Below are 20,412 nucleotides of genomic sequence, written 5' to 3' on the forward strand. Positions count from 1 at the left end.
AGATGATCTTGAGGTAACAACGCGAGAAGATTTGCGGAAATGCTGCTGCAACTGCTTGGGATGGCTAGTTCAAGCTGAGAACGATTTTTGAAAATCAGATGATGGGTTTAAAAGAAATTGAGTTTTTTGTGTCATGTCACACACACAAAAAAAAAATCCGATAAAAATAAAAACTTCAAACTTCAAAATGGAGCCAAACTGCCTCACTTGATTATTTGTCAACATATATCCTCCGTTTCGTTTATCCGTTTCAGTTCAACATCTCCACCATTAAACTCGTAAGTGGCTAATTCCGGGGGAGAGGTTCCCCAAGTGGCTGCTTCCAAATGAGCGTAACATCTCAAACAGTGTCACTTCCCCGAAAAGGTTGAGCGAAACAGCGCAAGAGGGACATACATCATTGGAGAGAAGAAAAACTCCAGTCGTTCTCGGTGCATTGGATGGATCGCAAGTGGACTCTGCTTGTCCGCAGTCCAGTTCCCATCCATTCAATGGCCTGAGAAGGAGAATATTCACATGCACTTTAGTCATCAATTGGTTGTTTATTTGTTCTGGAGGATCTTCGAGGCCTTTGAAGTGCTCCTTCGTTCCACGTTTTTTGAGAAAATGCCACAAAGATGGCGACCACTGGTCACGTTGCTACTTGATTTCCTTTTTTTTGATCGATCAGTTTGCTGTGATTTATGATTCTCATTTGAGCGGGTGTGCCGGATGGCCCATGAAAGCCTGACCAGAAGTTCTTTTTGGACCCACAATCCCACTGGTACCCTGTTTCTCGTCAACAAGTCCTGACCCGACGTCATAATTCTTCGCCCTGACTTAAAAGCCAGTGTTCCAAGAAAGTGGTTTGTCCGAGCGTTGGCTTCGGGTTACGGAACTGTGCCAGTGCCAGTGCCAGTTCCGGTCTCAGGACCGGTTCAGTTGGTGGTGGAGTTTGCCCAGCTCCTTGACCTCCTGCAGAACCTGGCGGGCCTGCTCCAGGGCTTCAAGCGCGTCCTTCAGGAGACCGAAGGCTTCCGCTCTCATTTCCTCCACCGACTGAGTCCGTTTCCCATCTCGGCCTTCGGGTCGGTCCCGCGTCGTGGCCAGCAGCCGCTCTGTCTGTGCCACCTTGAGGCTGATGAGGTGGTGCAGCTGGTCGACGGGCGTGGAGGCGTCCAAGCGTGGCGGCACGGTCCGGTTCTTGTCCGAGTGGCTGCATATCTCATCCATGGAGGCGCAGCGGTTCTTCTGGGAGGTCCTGGATTCTTTTCCCGACCCGGAAGTCCAACCGGAACGCATCCGCTGCTGAGCCGCCGCTCCCCCGCGAGGGAGACTCTGTGACTTCCCAGAAACTTCGGCGGCCCCGGGGAAGAGTGCGCCGTCGGGTTCGGACCGGACGCGGTCCCAAGCGGGTGGGGTTTCTTCTGGATTGCGGCCATCGAGTCCGTGTGGCGCCGAAATGTCTTCCTCCTGAATCCGATCCAAAGTCACGGTCCCATCTGAGGAGGATGCCTGGAAAAACGGGGACGAGCAGTAAGTAGCAGACAGAACAGAAAATGAGGACGGACAGAGCAGGAAGTGATGACTGACCGCAGCCAACAGGTGACCTCGGCTAGGCGGGCGGCGGCCGTGACCGATCCGGGCTCGGTCTCGGGTCAGGTGACACAGCTGAGCCTCCTCCACTGTCACCTGCAGCGCACAAAACACATTTCCTGTTGGCTGCAGAACACACTCACTGCTACTTCCTTTTTGACTTCAAGTTCAAAGTGTAAAGTTGTTTACAGCAGTGTAGCATTGACTTGTCTTGTTTAGCATAGCGTTGTTTATCGTAGCATAGCATCATCTAGCGTCGTGTCATACAGCATAGCAATGTGTAGCGCAGTGTAGCATAACAGTATGCTGTACGATTAGCGTAGCGCTGTGAAGCGTAGCGTGCTATCGTGTAGCGCACTGCTTCTCAACTGTTGTCACCTAAGACCCGCATTTTTCTATGGTCGCAAAGTCGCGGGTCACCTTAACAGAAGTTCGGAACAATAAAGAGCGTGTATTGTTCAAAGGTAGCCCTTGAAAACATGAAAATCCTATTTTTAAACATAACTACTCATGCTTACGTGGTTAATAAAGAAACAGAGGATCGAAAGAACGGCATGCACAAAATGTTCATCTTGGCACTGATCTTCTTTTTAGAAAGTGCACCAGGCTGATGAAGGTTGCTTTGATCTGAAGCAACAGGAACTCTTTTATTTTTCCGACTTCCTGCCTCGAACCGCCAGTTGAAAATCACTGATGTATTTTAGCATGGTGTACTGTAGCGCTGGGTAGCATATTAGCATAGTGTAGCGTAGCTTCTGTGATGAGTCAAGCGCTCGTCCTGCTTGCTTTCCTTAGGACTAGCCGTCGACGACACACTACTACTAGCTCCACTACTGCTTCTGTGACTACTACTAGCAGGGTACTGCTACTACCTGGTCCAGGATTTTGTTCTTGGCTCTCGTAATGGCGACATTGAGCACGTGTATCCACGACTCTTTGTCCTCAGGACTCACTGCCAGGAACAGAATGTTAACAACCTAAAACACACACACACACACCACATTTACATGACGTGGCGATGGTCCCTTGACGTACGGTTAAAAAAGAAAGTGTGGGTACCGTGTTGTGCGCGCGTGTACATGGTTGAAGTGTAAACTTGCTGTGATTCTTTTTGCTACGACTTTTCTTTTTGTGGTTCTTGACGTCGTCGCAGCTGCCGAAGTGGCTCAAGTCCAAAACCTCGTCAGCACCTGCGTGACCCTGCGACACACACAACACAAGCCGGCCGCTCACCAACGCCGAACGGGCGCAGAAGGACGCAGATGGATTTGTATCCATCCATGCATCCATTTTTTACACCACTTGTCACGCGGGTCGCGGGCGTGCCGGAGCCCATCCCAGCTAAGTGCGGGCAGGTGGCGGGGTACACCCTGAACCGGTTGCCAGCCAATCGCAGGGCACATACAAACAAACGACCGTTTGCACTCACATTCACACCTACGGTCAATTTAGAGTCTTCACTTAACCTACCGTGCATGTTTTGGGAATGCGGGAGGAAACCGGAGTACCCGGAGAAAAGCCACGCAGGCACGGGGAGAACATGCAAACTCCACACAGGCGAGGACGGATTTGAACCTGCAACCTCACAACGGTGAGGGAGATGTGCTAACCAGGCGCGCACCGTCCCTCCCGCCGTGGATTTGTATTGATCGGAAAATGTATTTACGTCTATTTCTCTCTCATACAAGTTAGCATTGCTCGCGTTGTAGTCCATCCAGCAAGCGCACACGGAGTCAAGGTTTAGCAGGTTTATCATCATGGAAACGGCATCCATTATTGAGCGCCTCGAAACTCAGCACACGCCCCCTCACATGTGCCTGTGTGCTCTGTGAAATGTGACCCTCCCACAGAAAAGTGTTTCGCTTTCCAACTGACAAACGGTCTGTATAGTGTTAATGTGTTTGTGTAAGACCCGCCGGCACACATCTGTTTCACACCCCACTCATGAAGATCCGAAATCACGCATTTCACAGTTTTAGTCGTGTTGTGCGTGTTGTGCCCCGATGATCTCGACCCACAGTTCAGAATCGAGTCGTCCGAGGCAGAAAATCTCGCGTGATGTCATGAGCTGTGCCCTGCAGTTCTCTTGTTGCAGCTCGGGTGGCGCCTCGCGCTTCTCGCGCTCTCGTCAATCAGCCCTCATCAAAGCCTGCCTGATCCCGGAAACTCTCGCCAGAGTATTATCGGTCTCCTGTGGTACAAGGGCTCTCAAACTTGCACGTAAGCGACCCCAGTCTTGCCTTAACCTCCGACCTCTGTGTTTTTCCTTCTCCTCAGCGCTCCTTCCGTGTTCCTCGCCGTCGTGACCCCGTCCACCACGCCGCCAAGCCATCCGCCTGCCGGACGTTCCCCGTTCCGACGACCTGCCGATACGCCCCAGCAATCCACCTTGACCGCTCTCCTCCATTAAACCTTTCGCCTCCGAGGCGTCCCGCTTTCTGCACAACGAGCCTCACCCTACTCAGGGGATTGAGGAGCTTGCAGCCCATTTCCCCTAAATTGCTCTCTGGTCTTCAACTTATAACCGTTAAGCTATGCCTGCGAACAATCCAAAGCCACTTTCATCACCAACCTGTTACGCGGCAAAGCAGCGAAATGGGCAACCGCAGTACGGCACAACTCTCACAACCCCGCTACTCACGTCATTCCACTCCTTTTCTGCCGAATGAAAAAAGGTCTTTGAACACCCCGTCCAGGGCAGATAAGCCACCCATCGTCTCTTTACCCTCACTCAGGGCGCTGGTTCTGCTGCTGCTGCTACATATTCCATAGAGTTTAGCATACTCGCGGGTGGGATGACGCCGCACCGAGGGGGATTTTCCGTAACGGACTTTCAGAGCAGCTTAAGGACGAGCCCTCCTCGCTGGAAGAATTCATTTCACTAGCCACTTGCCTAGACAACCGGTTGCGGGAAAGAGCACGAGAGAGGGGGGCTAGTGTTCGTAAAAACATTCCCGCTATGGGCACTGCAACGCTAGCACCTCACCCGCCTTCTGCACCTCGCCCATGCAACTCAGTAAGACTAGACTAGATCCTCAGGAACGTCAGCGCCATTTCACCCAGCAACTATGCAGTTATTGCGGTAAGTCCGGTCACTTCATTGCCACATGCCCCTTGCGCCCAAAAGACCAGGCTCACCACGACCCGAGAGCGGCGTGGTGAGCCAAACCACTACACCCCCAAGCTCTACTTCCCGTATGACCGTTCCGCCGCTTGCATTTTTGGTCCCGCTCACAACACGTCCATAGCTGCCCTCATTGATTCCGAAGCGGACGATAACTTCGTTCATGAAGGATTGGCACATCAGCTCCAACCACTCCCGTTTCCCCAAACGGTCACAGCCCTGGATGGGCGAGTCACCCACCAAACGGTTCCATTCACCCCGCTTATTCCTGGTCACCCTTTTTGTCATCCCTTCTCCTGAGACCCCACTAGTCCTAAAGAAACATAACCCCGCCATAGACTGGACACACTTGTCAATCACTGGATGGAGCCCTCATTGCCATTCACACTGCCTGCTTTGTGCCATACCGCCCTCCTGTAAACCACCACCACCTGCCACACCAGTTGACCTCTCCCGAGTACCTGAGGAATATCATGATCTCGCCCCTGTTTCCAGCAAAGACCTGGCTATTTCTCTACCCCCCCCCCCCCACACACGTCTCCGCAGTTAATCTGCTGCCGGGGACCCCACTTCCCTCCGGCCGTCTCTTTAACCTTTCCCGCCCTGAGAAAAAGGCTATGGAGGATTATAGCCATGACTCTCTGGCTTCCGGACTCATTCGTCCTTCCTCGTCTCCAGTAGGGGCCGACTTCTTTTTTTGTTGAGAAGAAAACAGCGCTCTCCACCCCTGTATCGTGAAAAATAAATCACCACTACCCCTCATTTGAACCCCTCTGTGACGCCCAAATATTCACCAAATCGGACCTACGAAATGCTCACCACCTCATCCGTATCCGAGAAGGGGATGAATGGAAAACTGCTTTCAATACCCCTCTCGGACACTTCGAATACCAAGTCATGCCGTTCGGATTAACCAACGCCCCCGCTGACATCCAAACCTTCATCAATGACCTCCTGGAGGGGACTGAATTACCGTTTATTATCTGGGCTGATCAAAGAAATCTTGCTTACCTCCGTAAGGAGTTCTGTAAAGCGGTGCCGCCCGCAACCCCACCTCCTGGAGCTCATTACTCCCGTGGATTGAGTACGCACACAACTCACTCACCAGCTCTGCCACAGGTATGCCCCCGTTCATGGCTTGCTACGGTTTCCAACCTCCATTATTTAGGGAACAGGAGCAGGCGGTGGCGGTTCCCGCGGTGAGGGATCACCTCAAGAGGGTCCTTAATCTGATCCCCGGACAAAAATAAACGGCTCGCGGACCTTCGTCGCTCCCCTACGCCTGAGTACAAAGTGGGTCAAACCGTTTGGCTTTCCTCCCGTGACCTTCCACTACAGACGGAATCCCGCAAAGTCACTCTGCGCCATCTGCCGCACGTTCCCTGTTCCGACGACCTGCCAAGACGCCCCTGGAATCCACCTTGATCGTTCTCCTCCAATAAACTTTTCACCACAACCCTCTCAGCCTCCGCTTGCTTCTGGGTTATACCATCGTAACGTGACACGTGATCTAACAAAAACCAAGAAAAGGAAACGCTAGCTGATGTTGCGCCGATGTTTGCCGAGTGTTTCCCAAGTGACCGGAGGTAGGCGTGTTGGTAAATGGCGATGTGCCCAAAAAAATCCAAAATAAATAAAACAACAAGAAAAAAAGACTTGTATTTTGTAATACAGTTCTTGCAGTCTGCAGAACCCACCAACATCAGGTAGGACGGGCTTGTCTTGATTCACGGCTGCTAGTTCCTGAGAATTCACACTTAACACACCTCACACCGAAGGATCTCATAGGACCATCTTATAAGACAGTGGTTCTCAAAGTGTGGTACAAGTATCACTAGTGGTATGCGGGCTCCCTCTAGCGGTACGTGAAATAATTACTATGTTCAAAACGACATCTTGTTACAGTGGATTCAACTTTACAAAAAAAACAACATTTGTTCAATACAGCTCAGTTGGAGCGATCTTTTAAGTACAATACACTTTAATTGAATCTTTTACAGCTGTTTGTTTTGGGCATCAGAATCATCTTTATTTGCTAAGTATGTCAAAAAAACACACAAGGGATTTGTCTCCGATAGTTGGAGCCGCTCAAGGACGACAACAGACAGCCATTGTGACAAAAAAACCTTTGGAGACACAAAAGCGCACTGCGGAGAGTCACTGAGCAACGAAGGGCTACTGGTAATGGGGTCATGCTCATACAATGAAATGACAATTGTACAAATGACGCAGTGCTCAAGGAATTTAGAGCAGTTGAAAGTAACCAGTAGTGCGGTCATCTAGAATATACGTCAAGGACATGAGTGGCCAGTATTGGTCAACAACAGATTTCACGAGACTACCACAGTGAGCGCACGAATAATGTCGTAGTGTCTCAACAGAGATGTGCAAAATCGCCAACTTTTTCGGCAGTCCTGACTGTCTGTTGCAGTCGGAGGTGGTCTTTTTTGGGGGCAGCACCAAACCAGACTGTGATGGATGAACACAGGACTGACGACCACTGTGTAGAACTGCCTCAACAGCTCCCGTGGCAGGCCGTGCTTCCTCAGAAGCCGCAGGAACTACATCCTCTGCTGGGCCTTTTTTGTTGGTCTCCCACTTGAGGTACTGAGAGACTAATTCGTAGGAACTTGAAGCTATTGATGGTTGACACAGGGCAGTTGGACAGTGTGAGGGGCAGCTCTGGCCAAGGATGCGTCGTGAAGTCCACGATCATCCCTACAGTCTTGAGCGTGTTCAGCTCCAGGTTGCGTCGGCCGCACCGCAGCTCCGGCCGCTCCGCTTCCTGTCGATACGCAGACTCGTCACCATCTTTGATAAGGCCGATGACTGTGGTGTCATCTGCAAACTTCTGGAGTTTGACAGCCGGGTGCAGTCGTTTGTGTAGAGAGAGAGGAGCAGCGGAGAGAGGACACATCCTTGGTGGGCCCCAATGGTTGTGGTGCGTGTGGATGAGGTGGTGTCCCCCAGTCTCACTTGCTGCCTCCTGCCCATCAGGAAGCTGTAGATCCAGGCCTGTAGTCATTCAAAAGCGAGATTTCAGGTTTCTTGGAGGCTGGGATGACAGTGGAGCGTTTGAAACAGGATGGTACTTCACACAGTTCCAGAGATCTATTGAAGATCTGTGTGAAGACTGGAGCGAGCTGGAGTCAGAGGAGTGATGGTGGTCGTCGGTGGTGCGGCTGGGCGGGTGTGGGATGTGAACGTGTCCTTTTGAAATCTGCAGTAGAAGGTGTTCAAGTCGTCAGCTAGTACTTTATTTTTCTCCGCTTGGGCGGATGATCGCTTGTAGTTGGTTAGCGATTGGAGACCACGCCAGTCTGACTTAAGAGTCATTAGCCATAATGCATCATTTCCTTTGGCAATATTAATTTCCTTTGTCAGCTGGTTTCTGGCCCAACTGTACAGGGTTCTGTCCCCACTCCGATAGGCGTCGTCTTTAGCCTGAAAAGTTGGCAGTGAACCACGGTTTGTTGTTAATGAACATGCAAAATGTCTTTTGTCGGTAAACACAAATCTTCACAGAAACCGGTTTAGGATGTGACACTGTCCGTAAATTCATCCAGGCTGCCAGTTGAAGTTTCAAAGACCCGCCAATCGGTTCCGTCTTTGCGTCTTTGATCCACTTCTTCACTCTTTTCACCACGAGCTTGGCACATTTAAGTCTGTGCCTTTGTGTTGGAATTAAGTGAATGAAACAGTGATCGGACAAGCCCAAATCTGCACGGGGACCAGCACGGTACGAGGAGTTCCGCGTGGTATAGCAGTGGTCTTGAATGTTGTTTTTCCTGGTGGGACAGTCAATGTGAAGCTTGTGTTTAGGGAGTTTGTGGTTGAGTTTTGCTTTGTTTAAGTCCCCAAGAATAACGAGCGCTGAATCTGGGGGCTTTTTTTTCCAAGGTCGTTTGCAGTGCGGCGTGAGGGGGAATGTAAACACCGGCGACTATGAATGAAGCAAACTCTCACGGCGAGTAGAATGACTTAACAGTTCAAAAACAGCGGTCTACTGTGTGTGCTGAGCTCCGTGACGTCGGTACACCATTTTTCAGTAATGCCGAAGCGTATCCCGCCACCTTTCGTTTTCCCCGATAGCTCCCCGTGACGTCGGAAGCCAGGCAGCGGTACGGCGCCGTCGGGGATGCGTTCACTAAGCCAAGGCTCCCTGAAGCAGAGGGTGGCAGAACGTGCAAAGTCTTCACTGGTCTTTGCGAGAAGATAAAGCTCGCCCATTTTGTCAGGTCGAGAGCGAAACGATGGGAGCGGCATTCGAGACCCTCTCCTTCGGAGCTTGACCTGCACTCCAGCACGCTTTCGTCCGTAGCGTCGCCTTCGCCCCCTTCCGTGCGTCGTGGAGTGCAGTCGTTCCGCTAGTGAGTAAAAAAAACTTTGCGGGGTCGTGAAAGTTGCTAAACGAAAGTCGGGACTCGCCTCCGTAACGTTCGGAAAGTCTTCCCTTGTGGAAGTAAGTCACGTGACGTCTCCAAAGACGAACCAAAAACACAAAAACATCGAGAAAACTCGAAAACTCAGGTGAGCGCCATCTTGAACATTGATTTAGCTAAGATTTTTGTTGAACTTTTATGTGAAATACATTTGAATGGAATCATTATTTGAATACAGTTTATTTGGATCTTCCTGAATTGAAGAGCAGTGTTGATGTTCAAATAGCGCAGTATGTCAGCGTCTTACAGTACTATTAACTACGACTACCTGTTTTTGGTGGACACTTGCGCCTAGTACTTGTTACTGTGTTTTAATCTTGGCCATGATGGTGGTTTTGGGGGTGGTACTTGGGTGTCAAAAGTTGGAGAACCACTGTCGGGAAGGGGCAGAATCGAGACAAAAGCAGCCCGATGGTCTCGGTGTGCGCGCCGGGCCTAAGTGTGATGTTCCGAGGTGACGGGTGTCTTTCGCGTGCAGGCCCCGCCCCCTGACCTGCCGGGACCCACCTCCTTCTCGCAGACCATCAGCTGTTGGTCTTTGAGGATCACGAAGCGGTTCTTCCAGATCTCCCGGAACATCCCTTTGCCGCAGAACCTTCGCAGCCAGCCCGCCTTGTCCGCTTTGTCCGCCGCGTGGCCCGGTTGACCTGACAAAATGGACGCCGCCTCCGCCTCCTGTATTGTCGTAGTGTACATTAGGGCCGCGCAATATATCGCATCATATCGTAATCGTGATAATGCCACGTGCAATATGTGTATCGCAAAGACGTGCAATCGATGAATCCGCATACGGTCTCGCGTGCTCGCTTGCACGCGGGTGGCGTCGATCTGAGTTCGACCAATCAGATGCCACCTTGAATGCCGTCCGCCTCCCTACATACCGGTCTCCTATTGGCTAGAGCGGAGGACGGATGGCAGACGCGGGAGAGGAGGAGATGAACGAGGACGAAAACAACGAGCGAGCTTTGAATAACACGTCTGAACTCTGGGAGAATACATGCAGCCTACTTATTTTGCCGCATTCCAAAAATCCTCAATATTGATTTCACAATCATCAACAGCCATATCGCAGGGTTTTCCAATATTGTGTGAGATAGATGTGATAGATCGATAGATCGATAGATGACCGATTCTGTTGATAACTTTGATGGACAGAATTTCTCGGCGTAGAGGGGGTCCGGTTCGGTGGCCTCAGTATTGCATCTCTGCTTTTTGCAGATGACGTGCTTCCGTTGGCTTCATCAAGTCGCGACCTCCGACTCTCATTGGAGCGGTTCGCAGCCGAGTGCGAAGCGGCCGGGATGAGAATCGGCACCTCCAAATCTGAGACCGCGGTCCTCGGTCGGAAAAGGGTGGCGTGCCCTCTCCGGGTCGGGGATGAGATCCTGCCCCAAGTGGAGGAGTTCAAGTATCTCGGGGTCTTGCTCGCGAGTGAGCGAAGAATGGAACGGGAGATCGACAGGCGGATCGGTGCGCCGTCTGCGGTGATGCGGACTTTGTATCGATCCGTTGCGGTAAAGAAGGAACTAAGCCGAAAGGCGAAGCTTTCGATTTACCGGTCGATCTACGTTCCTCCCCTCACCTATGGTCACGAGCTGCGGGTCGTGACCCAAAGAACGAGATCCCGGATACGAGCGGCCGAAATGAGTTTCCTCCGCGGGGTGTCCGGGCTCTCCCTTAGAGAACGGGTGAGAAGCTCGGTCATCCGGGAGGATCTCAGAGGAGAGCCGCTGCTCAGAGGAGGTGGCCGGGGCATCAGATTCGGACGCCTCCCCGGTGAGGTGTTCCGGGCACGTCCCACCGGGAGGAGACCCCGGGAACGCCTCGGGATCCCCCCGGAAGAGCTGGACGAAGTGGCTGGGGAGAGGGAAGTCTGGGCGACCCTGCTAAAGCTACTGCCCCCGCGACCTGACCTCGGATAAGCGGTAGAAGATGGATGGATGGATGGCGATAGATGCAGATACATTTAGCCTATATAAATGTCGGCTAAATGTATTATTACATGTTTTTTGCTGCCGCTGTTGAATTATTTTAACAAAAAATAGATTCAAACTAATCCAATACAGATTTATTTATAGAGTGGATTTAAAAACAACAATTGGCCAAAGTGCTGAACACTTCATTGAAAACAGGCAAGATAAAACTTGGTCACATTACAAAAAGTTGCGCACGTGGGCCGACAGGCGGCTACTCCCTGAACTGGTCGCAAGCCACGTGTAGACAAGCGATCACTTAGACCAGTTACAGTCGTCAATCGAGCGGGCGTGCGTGTTTTGGGAATGTGGGAGGAAAGCGTGGAACCCGGAGAAAACCGGGGACAACGTGCAAACTCGAGTCCTCGGGCCTGTGCGCAGATGTGCCGAAGCGCTCAAACGGGACGGAGCAAGATTCTCTTCAAAGATTCTCTTATGGGTCAAATGTCTTTTTTTTGGTTTTCTCTCCCCCCAAAAAACGGAAGCCGCAAATACATTGGGAGCAAAGAAGCTAGGGGAGGAAGGATCTTTTTCAAAAAAGCAAAGTTTCAAAGTCGTAAACGCCAGCAGATAGACATTCATTTAGCTCGATAGATGTTGTTTCTATTTGAAAATGAAATACATGAAAATATCAAATTGTTTTTACAATAAAGCAAGCGATGACTGTAAATGAATCCAAAATAAAAGAACAACTGCAAAAAGACAAAAGTGTATTTTGGCCCTCTCGATCGTGCGAACCAGGGGGCGTCAAACCCATTTATGTCGCGGGCCACATCGCCGTTACGGTTCCACTCGGAGGGCCGTTATGGCCGATTGCCTCACATTAGTACATCGACAAAAATGAATGGATCATTACTTTTGAAATCAGAAGCCAGTCAAAACTGCCTGTTCAACTACAGTCGGCATCAGTTTTATTTGAAAAGGGGGGTTGGTCGCCAAAAATGCTAGCAATATGTCAATATTTGTCAAAGTGAAGCCCATTTGCAATTTTGGTATTTTAGCAAGAAACACAAAGTCGACGCACACTCCCGCGGGCCACATCAAATGACGCGGTGGGCCGGATCTGGCCCCCGGGCCAGCCGTTTAGACGCTTCCTCGGCCTGAGATGCTGACTGTATTGCACACTTATTGTGTATCATAATTACACACAATACAGCATTGCAGACACAAAACGTGTTTTTGTCGTGTGGTCATTTTTCGACCTCCAAAAAGTTCCTCTCTCTCGTTGCACTGGCAATGTTTTATTTTGAAAGGCAGAAGCCAACCGGTAAGTTGCTTGCTTTCAAAGTAAAGGCCGCGAAGTCATCTTGTTTTTGCATCTTTTGTTTCTCTTCGTTTCGTTGTGTGCGCGCGCTTCCTCACCGTGCGAGTGTCGCAGTATTGCCTCTTCTTCATTCTCTTCTTCTTCGTCGTCGTTGTTGTTGTTGTTTCGTTCTGTCGTCTTGGTCGGCGTCCGTCCGCCTCAAAGCGCCTCCAGTTGGGCCACGGAGCCCCGAACACTCCGCCGAACCTCCGCCCGCCGTCTGTTGGCGTCTCGTGAGCGGACAGCTGCGGCCGCGGCACTCGGGGTCCGGTTACTCTCAAGCCCCACCCCCCGGACCCCCTGCTGGCTCAGCGGCTCCTCGGCAGCCTTGCAGCGCCATCTTGTGTCTACCAAAGCTCCTCCCTTAAAAGTTGGCGTAGTGAATCTAAATATGAACCTTGTGTGTGGTTTCTGTCAAAGACATAAAACACCCTCCGAAAAAGAAGAAGAAGAAAATGAAGGACTGCGATTGGCTGACAGCCGGTGAAGAAAATGGACGGATGGATGAACAATTGAGGAAAGGTTCCACGTGATCAGTTTTCAATAGAATTTTCAGTGACTAGGAGCTAGTTTTGAGGGGGCGCTTGCGGCTCTTTAGCTCCCTTCTGCGGCCCCCTCTGGCTTTGGAAAGTCAATCACGAGTATCTTCTTTGTCTTTTTTTCAAAACGTCTTTTGAAACGCGAAGATTGCGGCGATCTTGTAACATTCAAATAGAGATACATTCTTTGTCTACTCCAGATGTTTTCTGTGTTTTTGTTGGCCACCCCCTATACTCTCGGGCCAATGGCGAGTACGGCTTGTGTTACCATGACAACTACGGGCGGAGCTCGGGGCGGTCGTCCAGCACACTCGGTTTTCCTCGGCGGGGGCAGCGCTTCATCCACTTCGGTGAGCTATCGAGTTCGTAGCGCTTGTCGGAAGCTAACGGGACCAGTGCAGCTCCGCTTACCTTTCGACTGAGACGTGAGTGTTTCACACGGTGTCGTCTGACGGCGACTCGAAAATGGTTCTGGATCTTCACCCGGCCCGGCTACCGTGTGGGCGGGCGGCGGAGTTATGTAAGTGAGCTGCCGGCCGGCGCGTGACGTCACAATCGGGCAAAATTGCAAACGTATCGCTCGCAAATCGTCATTTTATTTGTTGATTTTGTCACCTTGACAACAAATCTTTGATCTTCTAACTTCTTTGATCTCGCGATCTCGCGTCACCGTCTGCTGCATCTCGCGATCTTGTCTTGACGTAGGATCGTATCGCATTTTCACCGAGGACCTGATCTTGAGCGCTAATCTGACAATTTGATTTGATCTCGTCACTCGTCGCTACAGCGCCACCGGGGGCGGGCTCGAATGAATCAGCTCAGCACGCGTCTCGGAGTCCCACCAATCGCGCGCTCTCCGTCCACAGCCTGGCGGCCACCTGGTCGTCGCGGCCCTCCGGCGCCGCCTCCTTCGGGGCGCAGTCGCTGAAAAAGCCCAAAACAAAGAGTGAGTCCAGGTGCCCCCCCACCCACAATGCATCCTGAAAATTGTCAACAACCGACGGGCACTCGGAAAGCAATTTGCATTTGACTTTTCAGTCCACCGTATAAAAATCCCGCAGTCACGATTAGGCGTGAACGAGACGGCCCGTTACGCTGTAAGACTCCGTCGGCGATAAGCCGACATTCGATTCGCGTGTAGGCGCAATCGTGAATCAATGGATGACTAATTGACGATCACATTTTGATCATCGATGAATGGTCCAAATCGTCACCATTTGAGCCTCTCAACAGTAAGTGCCACCAAAGCAGACTTTGATTTTGGAAAACAATCGCCAGCCTTTTGCCCACATTCTCTGACAGACCAAACCAGAAACGGAAACTGTCAATTTGGCATTCATTGATCAATCATGTACCACCAGATGAATGGATTCTGAAAACAATCACGACTTGCAGCCTCATAGGAATCCACGGGATGTCATTTCGTGAGACTTCGTCGCTGCATTCATCGTCGCAGCCCCGTTAAGTCAACTCCAGCTCAAAATCCCGACTCAGCGATTCGGGCAAGGGAACCAGTGAATGATTTTCACTTCGACATGGCGCCCGAGCCCGAGCCCCACCCCCGGCACCTGAAGTAGCTCCCCGATCGGTCCTCCAGTCCCGGCGTGACGGCGCAGTACAGGCTGGTCTGGCTGCCCTGGCGCGGCGTCTTCATGAGCAGCATCGCCGGCAGCCTCAGCAGCGCCCCCAACAGGGGGAACCAACCCTCCACGTGGCGGCCCAGCTCGGTCCGGATGACGCCGGGGTGCACGCAGAACGAACTCACGCCCGAACCTGAGCGCCAAATGCACAAGGTCACCACGGGCGGGGTCTAAAGAGGTTTGTTAGTCGTGTGACGACATCATGAAGTTCTTTATTCTCTCTTAATAGTATAGTAAGTCTTTGATGATGTATCCTGTATGATTTTGTCTTGTAGATGTATTTGACTGCTTTTTGACATCATGCCCAGGGGACCGCAGATGAAAACTAGCCTTGTGGCTAATTCGGGCTTTTTCGACCATGTGTGTTTTATGAAATTGCGTTGTCCCCTTTCAAAAATAAACTGATTGAAACGACCCCACGTGGACTTTTTTCCCTCCTTCACTCAGCCCCGGATAGCCTGAAAGTTTCTTTTAGCGCCTGTTAGCTTCCGTTAGCTTCTGTCAGTTCCAGCAGACGCCTGTTTTTTCTGTCGGTTTCTGCTAACTCAGCATAATAGCTTCTGTGAGTTGACGACTTCACTCCATTTGAAGTCATCGCAAGTTATTCTTTCTTCTCCCGTATTTAAATGAATGCAGACAAGATTTGGCAGGTGTGCGAAGCAAAAAGAAAATGGATGCGCGTAGGTGGTGCGTGCGTGCGTGCGTGCGTGCGTGCGTAACCTTGGAGGCGGCGCGCGAGCTCTCTGCTAAACAGCACATTCGCAAGCTTGCTCTGCCGGTAGCTCTGCAGCGGACTGTACGCACGAGAGCTGAAGAACAAATCGGAAAAGTCGATGTGACCTGAACACAAACACGCAAACGGTTTCAACAAACATCACGGAAGCGTTAGGGGAAGCTCAGAGGTCAGAGGTCACACCTCCCCGGTGGGCCACGGACGACACGGTGACCACGCGGCTGGGGGCCGAGCTCTTGAGTTTAGGGAGCAGCAGATTGGTCAAAAGGAAGTGAGACAGATGATTGACAGCAAAGTGAGTCTCGAAGCCATCCTCCGTTAGCCATCTGGGACACATCATCACGCCTGAACACACGGGACATTTTCATATCATTTGCTCCATAACGGTGAAGACGCTTTTCTCATTGAGCCATTTTTGGAAGCTTTCTTGCTTTCATGCGGGTGAACGTCTCCGATGCTGAAATAGCCGAGTTTCCAAAGGTTCTTGATGATTTTTTCCAATTTGAGACATTCCCAGTCCCGACTGACGGAGCAAATGCGGCGGCCCGCTGGAATAACATCCCATCCTCGTTCAAGTGCAACCGATATCCAAAAGGCTGTGAGCTGCACAATTGACGTGTTGCCCTTCGCACGCTGACGATACTAGTGCATAAATGCACTCATTAAACCCATGACACTCTTGTCCTTATACATTTGTAATAACTGATATTTTGGCATTGAAAATGGGAAAAATAGTCCTAAAGAAAAGATTTTGTTTTTTTTCAGAAACAATGATGGCCAATAATATCAGTCAAATGAATTGATTTTCAGTGGGCCAGGTCTTTAGCGTTATTGCGCAAATGACATGAAAATGAGCCACATGAAGACACACAGACAGACACACGGACGGACGGGCGGGTAAAACAAGTAGACGATGGGGTAGACAGACAGGCGGGCAGGTAGAGCCACCGGCGTTGTTGAGGAGGACGTCCAGTCTGTCCTCGCTGTCCACGAAGTCTTTGGCGAACTGCCGGACCGAGTAGAGCGACGCCAGGTCCAAGTGTCGAACGACCACGTTCCCGTTCCCGGTGGACCGGCGGACGTCCTCCGCCGCCCGCTCGGCCCGAGACAGGTCTCGGCACGCCATCACCACGCGGGCGCCTAAGCGGACGCCACAACACATGGTGGGGCCGCTCAGACAGGAAGCATTCGTTTGAATAAGAGCAAGTACTACCGTGGTACCTTGTCTGAAAAGTCACGGTCCCCTTTCCAATGAACCGAGATGCAATTCATCGTTTTGAATTCAAACCAACAAAAAAACGGACTTTGACGCAAACACCTCGGACGACAAAACAAGCGCAAGACTGTTAAAGAGCTTTTGATGGCAAAATAAGCACTTCTGTACGACAACTAAGAAACCGGCTGTGAGCGGCGTTCGTACGTACGTGCCGTTGGCCATTCGTGCCGTGGACCGTGTCCTCTTTTCGCACGCTTTCTACCACACATACCGTTTACGGCATACGTACAAACTTGCGCGTCGGTATTACTCTCCCTTCACAATTGACGAGCTCCAGGGGTGGGCAAACCTTTTGGCTCAGGGGCCACATTGACTTTTCAAATTTGACAGGTGGGCCAAGCCAGGACCAGATGCTTACATCCAGTTTGAGAGTTGAACATCTCTTTGAAGACATTATCATATTGGAGATCAATCAGTTCCATCTCCAACTCCCGTGGCACTGTTTCAGGGTCTTGCGTGATTGGGGTCTTAGATGGCAGTTTGTCAGAAAAAGGGGTTTTGCTGAGCCCGCAAGCTCGATTTGAACCACTCAGCCGAAGCCATCGCTTTCTGCCTTGATTGGCTGTTAGCATAATCAGCATGCTTGGTAGAAAAGTCACGGCTGATGTTATATTCCTCGGAAGCCGCAATGGTTTCGTAACAAATTAGACATACAGCCTTTGACCGGACTTGAGTGAAAACATATTTAGTCGTCCATTCAGCACTTCAACACTTGGCACTTTTCTTTGGCCCACTCATGGTTGAAGAAGGCTTCAGAGCAGTGGCCGAGTACAAACAGAACAGCCAAAGTCCGGTCAATGTATCACTGTACCTACTGCGCTACCTGGTGGAACCACTGGGCATTACAGCAGAACCTGGTGGAAGCACCAGGCATTACATAACAAGGTCAAATGAATGTAGTCATGATTTTTGATATGATTTCGGCCATTCTATACCAATTGAAATGATCAACGGGCCGGATGTGGCCCGCGGGTCGTGGTTTGCCCACCCGGGCCTAATCTTTATCTTGTCCTCAAAAGCTGTGCTGATCTGCAGGGATCTATTGTGCAAAAGTTAGCATTTCACAGACGAGCTTGTTGAGCGTGACGAATATATTCGTCAGTGGCAGTGAACGCTTGAATTCCAGTTGACCGTGAGAAACGTCCACGGCAGTTCAGCAGTTAAGTGGGCGCGGTCTTGGCCGGATACTTGCGGCTTACGGCAGTTCCTTGCGAGTGTTGTCATTTTGCATTCGTCCCGTTCAATCATCGGCCAGGGTGGCTCTCCTTGCCCACGTGCTCGGGCATCGCGGCGCCTTTCCTACGCCGTTTTTTTATTTGTTTTTTCACTTCAGTCGAGCGGCGTTGTAGCTAAGCTCGCTCATAACTCAAACCGTAGCTCGCAACACAAAACCCCCCCCAAAAAAACGACCGACCGCTCGTGACTCAAACAGTGCGTAAATGGGGGCACTCGTACGTCAAGGCCCCGCTGCTTACGTCGCTATAACAATGCGTCATCGTCTGTGTAACAGGAAGTATAAATCTGTGTAATCATCTTAACAGCTTTATTGAGCCTCGCCATGAACTCTGACCTGTGATGTCATGATGCTTCAAGCGTGTGTGTGTGTGTCCACCTTACACGATGTTGTTTCCAGTGATGATGTCATCACAAAGAGACAACTTCCTGCAAGACCCTCCCAAGATGGCCATCCCCGTCGCCCGCTCACCTCGCCTCGCCAACTCTCTGCACGTCTCCTTGCCGATGCCCGTGTTGGCGCCCGTCACCAGCACCGTCTTCCCGTCCAGCCGCTCGCCACTGACGCAGACGCCGCCGCCGATCCACCTGCGCATCATCACCACGCCTCCACACGCACACACGCAAGATGATAGATAGATGAGGCAAGGTTTTTGGTTTTTGGTCACGTGAAGGTGATGCGGTTCTCACAGATGACCAGGACCGCTCCGAGCAGGGCACCCCCCCGGAGCAGCACGCCGCCCCGACCCTCCGGAACCTCCGCCTTGACTTCTGCCCCGACGGCGGGCCACGGCAGAACCGGGAAACCGGGCCCGGCCGGCATGGTATGCTGACGCGCGCCGATCGACTCCACGGAATGTTCTGATTCACGGAGCGTTCGGCTCCAAACACTGTTCAGTTCTACAGTGTTCTGGTCCACGGAGTGGTCTGATCTCCAGAATGCTCTGGTCTACAGCGAGTTGTGCTCTACCGACAGTTCCGGTCGCCGCGGTGTTCTGGTCCACAGACTGCTGCGTTCTGCTGTGCAGGCCAGTGAGCCAGGATGGAAAAGGAGGGGGCGGGGCTACATTAAATCTGATTAGATCGGATTAAAAAGCACACGCACGCACACTGAACACATGACTTCCTGTCAAAGAGGACAGCTTGTGTCTATTGTGTATACATCAATTATTTCATATCAATGTTCAAAGTGATGGTGTCTGCATAAACAGACACCATCGATGAACGACATTTGGACTTGAATGAATTTGTAATTCAATCAAGTTAATCAAGTCATTCAGTTCAACTTCAGTCAAATAATCCACCCATCCATCCATTTTCTTTCCCGCTTCTCCTCGCTCGGGTCACGGGGCGTGCGGGCCGGTGGGGTTGGCTGGGGGGCTGTCGTCGGGTCGTCGGGGCGCCTCGGACGCCCTCGGTGCGGCACGTGTCCCGTCCGCCGGGCTGCTCTCGGACGGACCCCTGCGCCCGATCCTCAGCCTGCGCGGTGCGGCCACAGCGATTCCAGGACACGTCTGTCGGTGTCTATAGACTTGCATGTGTCCGCGGGGACTCCGACTCATGAATATGCAAATTGCTTGTGGATCCCCTCACTCATACTCTCGTCCTATAGACTTTTATCATTTACATATTCAATCCCACCCCACTTCAGTTGTACAGCCGGGTTCACGACCCTTGTCCTGCAAGCTTCTTCTCCTGTCCTTCCCTCACGCGGTGCAGCACTGCAGCCTCATATTTCATGTTTCATTGTTGTACATCAAGTAACGACTTACTTTTCGCGTCCTGTTTACAATTCGCGCTTTGTCTTTTGTCTTCGTTTCTCTCTCCCCTCTAGAAACTTTGTTCTGTTCGACTCTGATTCTTAATTAACCTCAATTATAATCCTAAGAAACCACAGCGGAAGCTGTTCCGGCATAAAAAGGGATACAGATTTTCCATTCTGCTTGACCTAACAGCCGAAAATCGAATACAAAAATAAATAATAACAAATAAAAAACTCGGGTCGCGGGCTGCCGGAGCCTATCCCATCTATCTTCATGTACACCCTGAACCGGTCGCCGTCCAATCGCAGTCATTCAAATAATTTCCTGACAATTCAGTTTTTGTGTTTCCATCTTTTTCGATTCCACGATGACAAATCGCAGTGTGACGTGTCGTGATGTCACAGCGTTAAATGTGACGTGGATTGGTTAAATCCATGTCACATGGTTACAGACGCCATGTTGTCTCTATTCCCTTTGCCTTGTGTTTGCCCTGGACAGTTTTGAGCCTTTTTAAGTGGATTTTTGGCAACACGGTTGGTTGTGTGGCGGTCTCCTGTTCCACTTGTCCCTGACGAGCCGTGCGGGTGCATCAAATCCTGAAAGGCCCCCCAAAAAGCACACCAATAGTAATCAAATATTACTGAAACAAAATCAAGCATTATTTCAGAGAGATGAATAATGAAATTATTTAGTGTCAAAAAGGATATTTTTGGAAAACGTAGGGTGTTCGCCAATGCACGCCCCGCCCCCTTCTGACGGCATTGGTAAAAAACAAAAATATATGTTGTCTTAATAATTATTTTCATAATTG

The 20,412-nt window shown here is 51.0% G+C and overlaps 2 protein-coding genes across 5 annotated transcripts; both read right to left on the reverse strand.

The window, feature by feature from the left end:
- Positions 1-188: 188 nt before the first annotated feature.
- On the reverse strand, positions 189-13,386 carry plekho1b (pleckstrin homology domain containing, family O member 1b). 3 transcript variants are annotated; one of them, XM_061794767.1, is made up of 6 exons: positions 12,477-13,386; positions 9,649-9,816; positions 2,635-2,775; positions 2,448-2,552; positions 1,573-1,671; positions 189-1,494 (listed from the first exon to the last, which is right to left on the reverse strand). In XM_061794767.1, the coding sequence occupies exons 1-6, from the start codon at positions 12,507-12,509 to the stop codon at positions 907-909; spliced, it is 1,134 nt and encodes a 377-aa protein (XP_061650751.1). In that variant the 5' UTR covers positions 12,510-13,386; the 3' UTR covers positions 189-906. The 3 variants fall into 3 exon arrangements, with proteins under 3 accessions (XP_061650751.1, XP_061650753.1, XP_061650752.1); XM_061794769.1 differs by lacking the exon at positions 9,649-9,816; XM_061794768.1 differs by lacking the exon at positions 2,635-2,775.
- A 146-nt stretch (positions 13,387-13,532) lies between these two features.
- On the reverse strand, positions 13,533-19,715 carry si:dkey-23o4.6 (retinol dehydrogenase 13). Of its 2 annotated transcripts, XM_061794770.1 has the most exons (7): positions 18,529-19,102; positions 18,311-18,445; positions 16,278-16,469; positions 15,513-15,674; positions 15,317-15,436; positions 14,525-14,729; positions 13,533-13,880 (listed from the first exon to the last, which is right to left on the reverse strand). In XM_061794770.1, exons 1-7 carry the CDS (start codon positions 18,659-18,661, stop codon positions 13,775-13,777), a joined length of 1,053 nt encoding a protein of 350 aa, XP_061650754.1. In that variant the 5' UTR covers positions 18,662-19,102; the 3' UTR covers positions 13,533-13,774. The 2 variants fall into 2 exon arrangements, with proteins under 2 accessions (XP_061650754.1, XP_061650755.1); XM_061794771.1 differs by lacking the exon at positions 16,278-16,469 and having other exon boundaries at positions 18,529-19,715.
- Between the last annotated feature and the right edge of the window lie 697 nt (positions 19,716-20,412).

Source organism: Phyllopteryx taeniolatus, chromosome 13 (assembly GCF_024500385.1).
Source record: "Phyllopteryx taeniolatus isolate TA_2022b chromosome 13, UOR_Ptae_1.2, whole genome shotgun sequence".
Taxonomy (NCBI): Eukaryota; Metazoa; Chordata; class Actinopteri; order Syngnathiformes; family Syngnathidae; genus Phyllopteryx; species Phyllopteryx taeniolatus.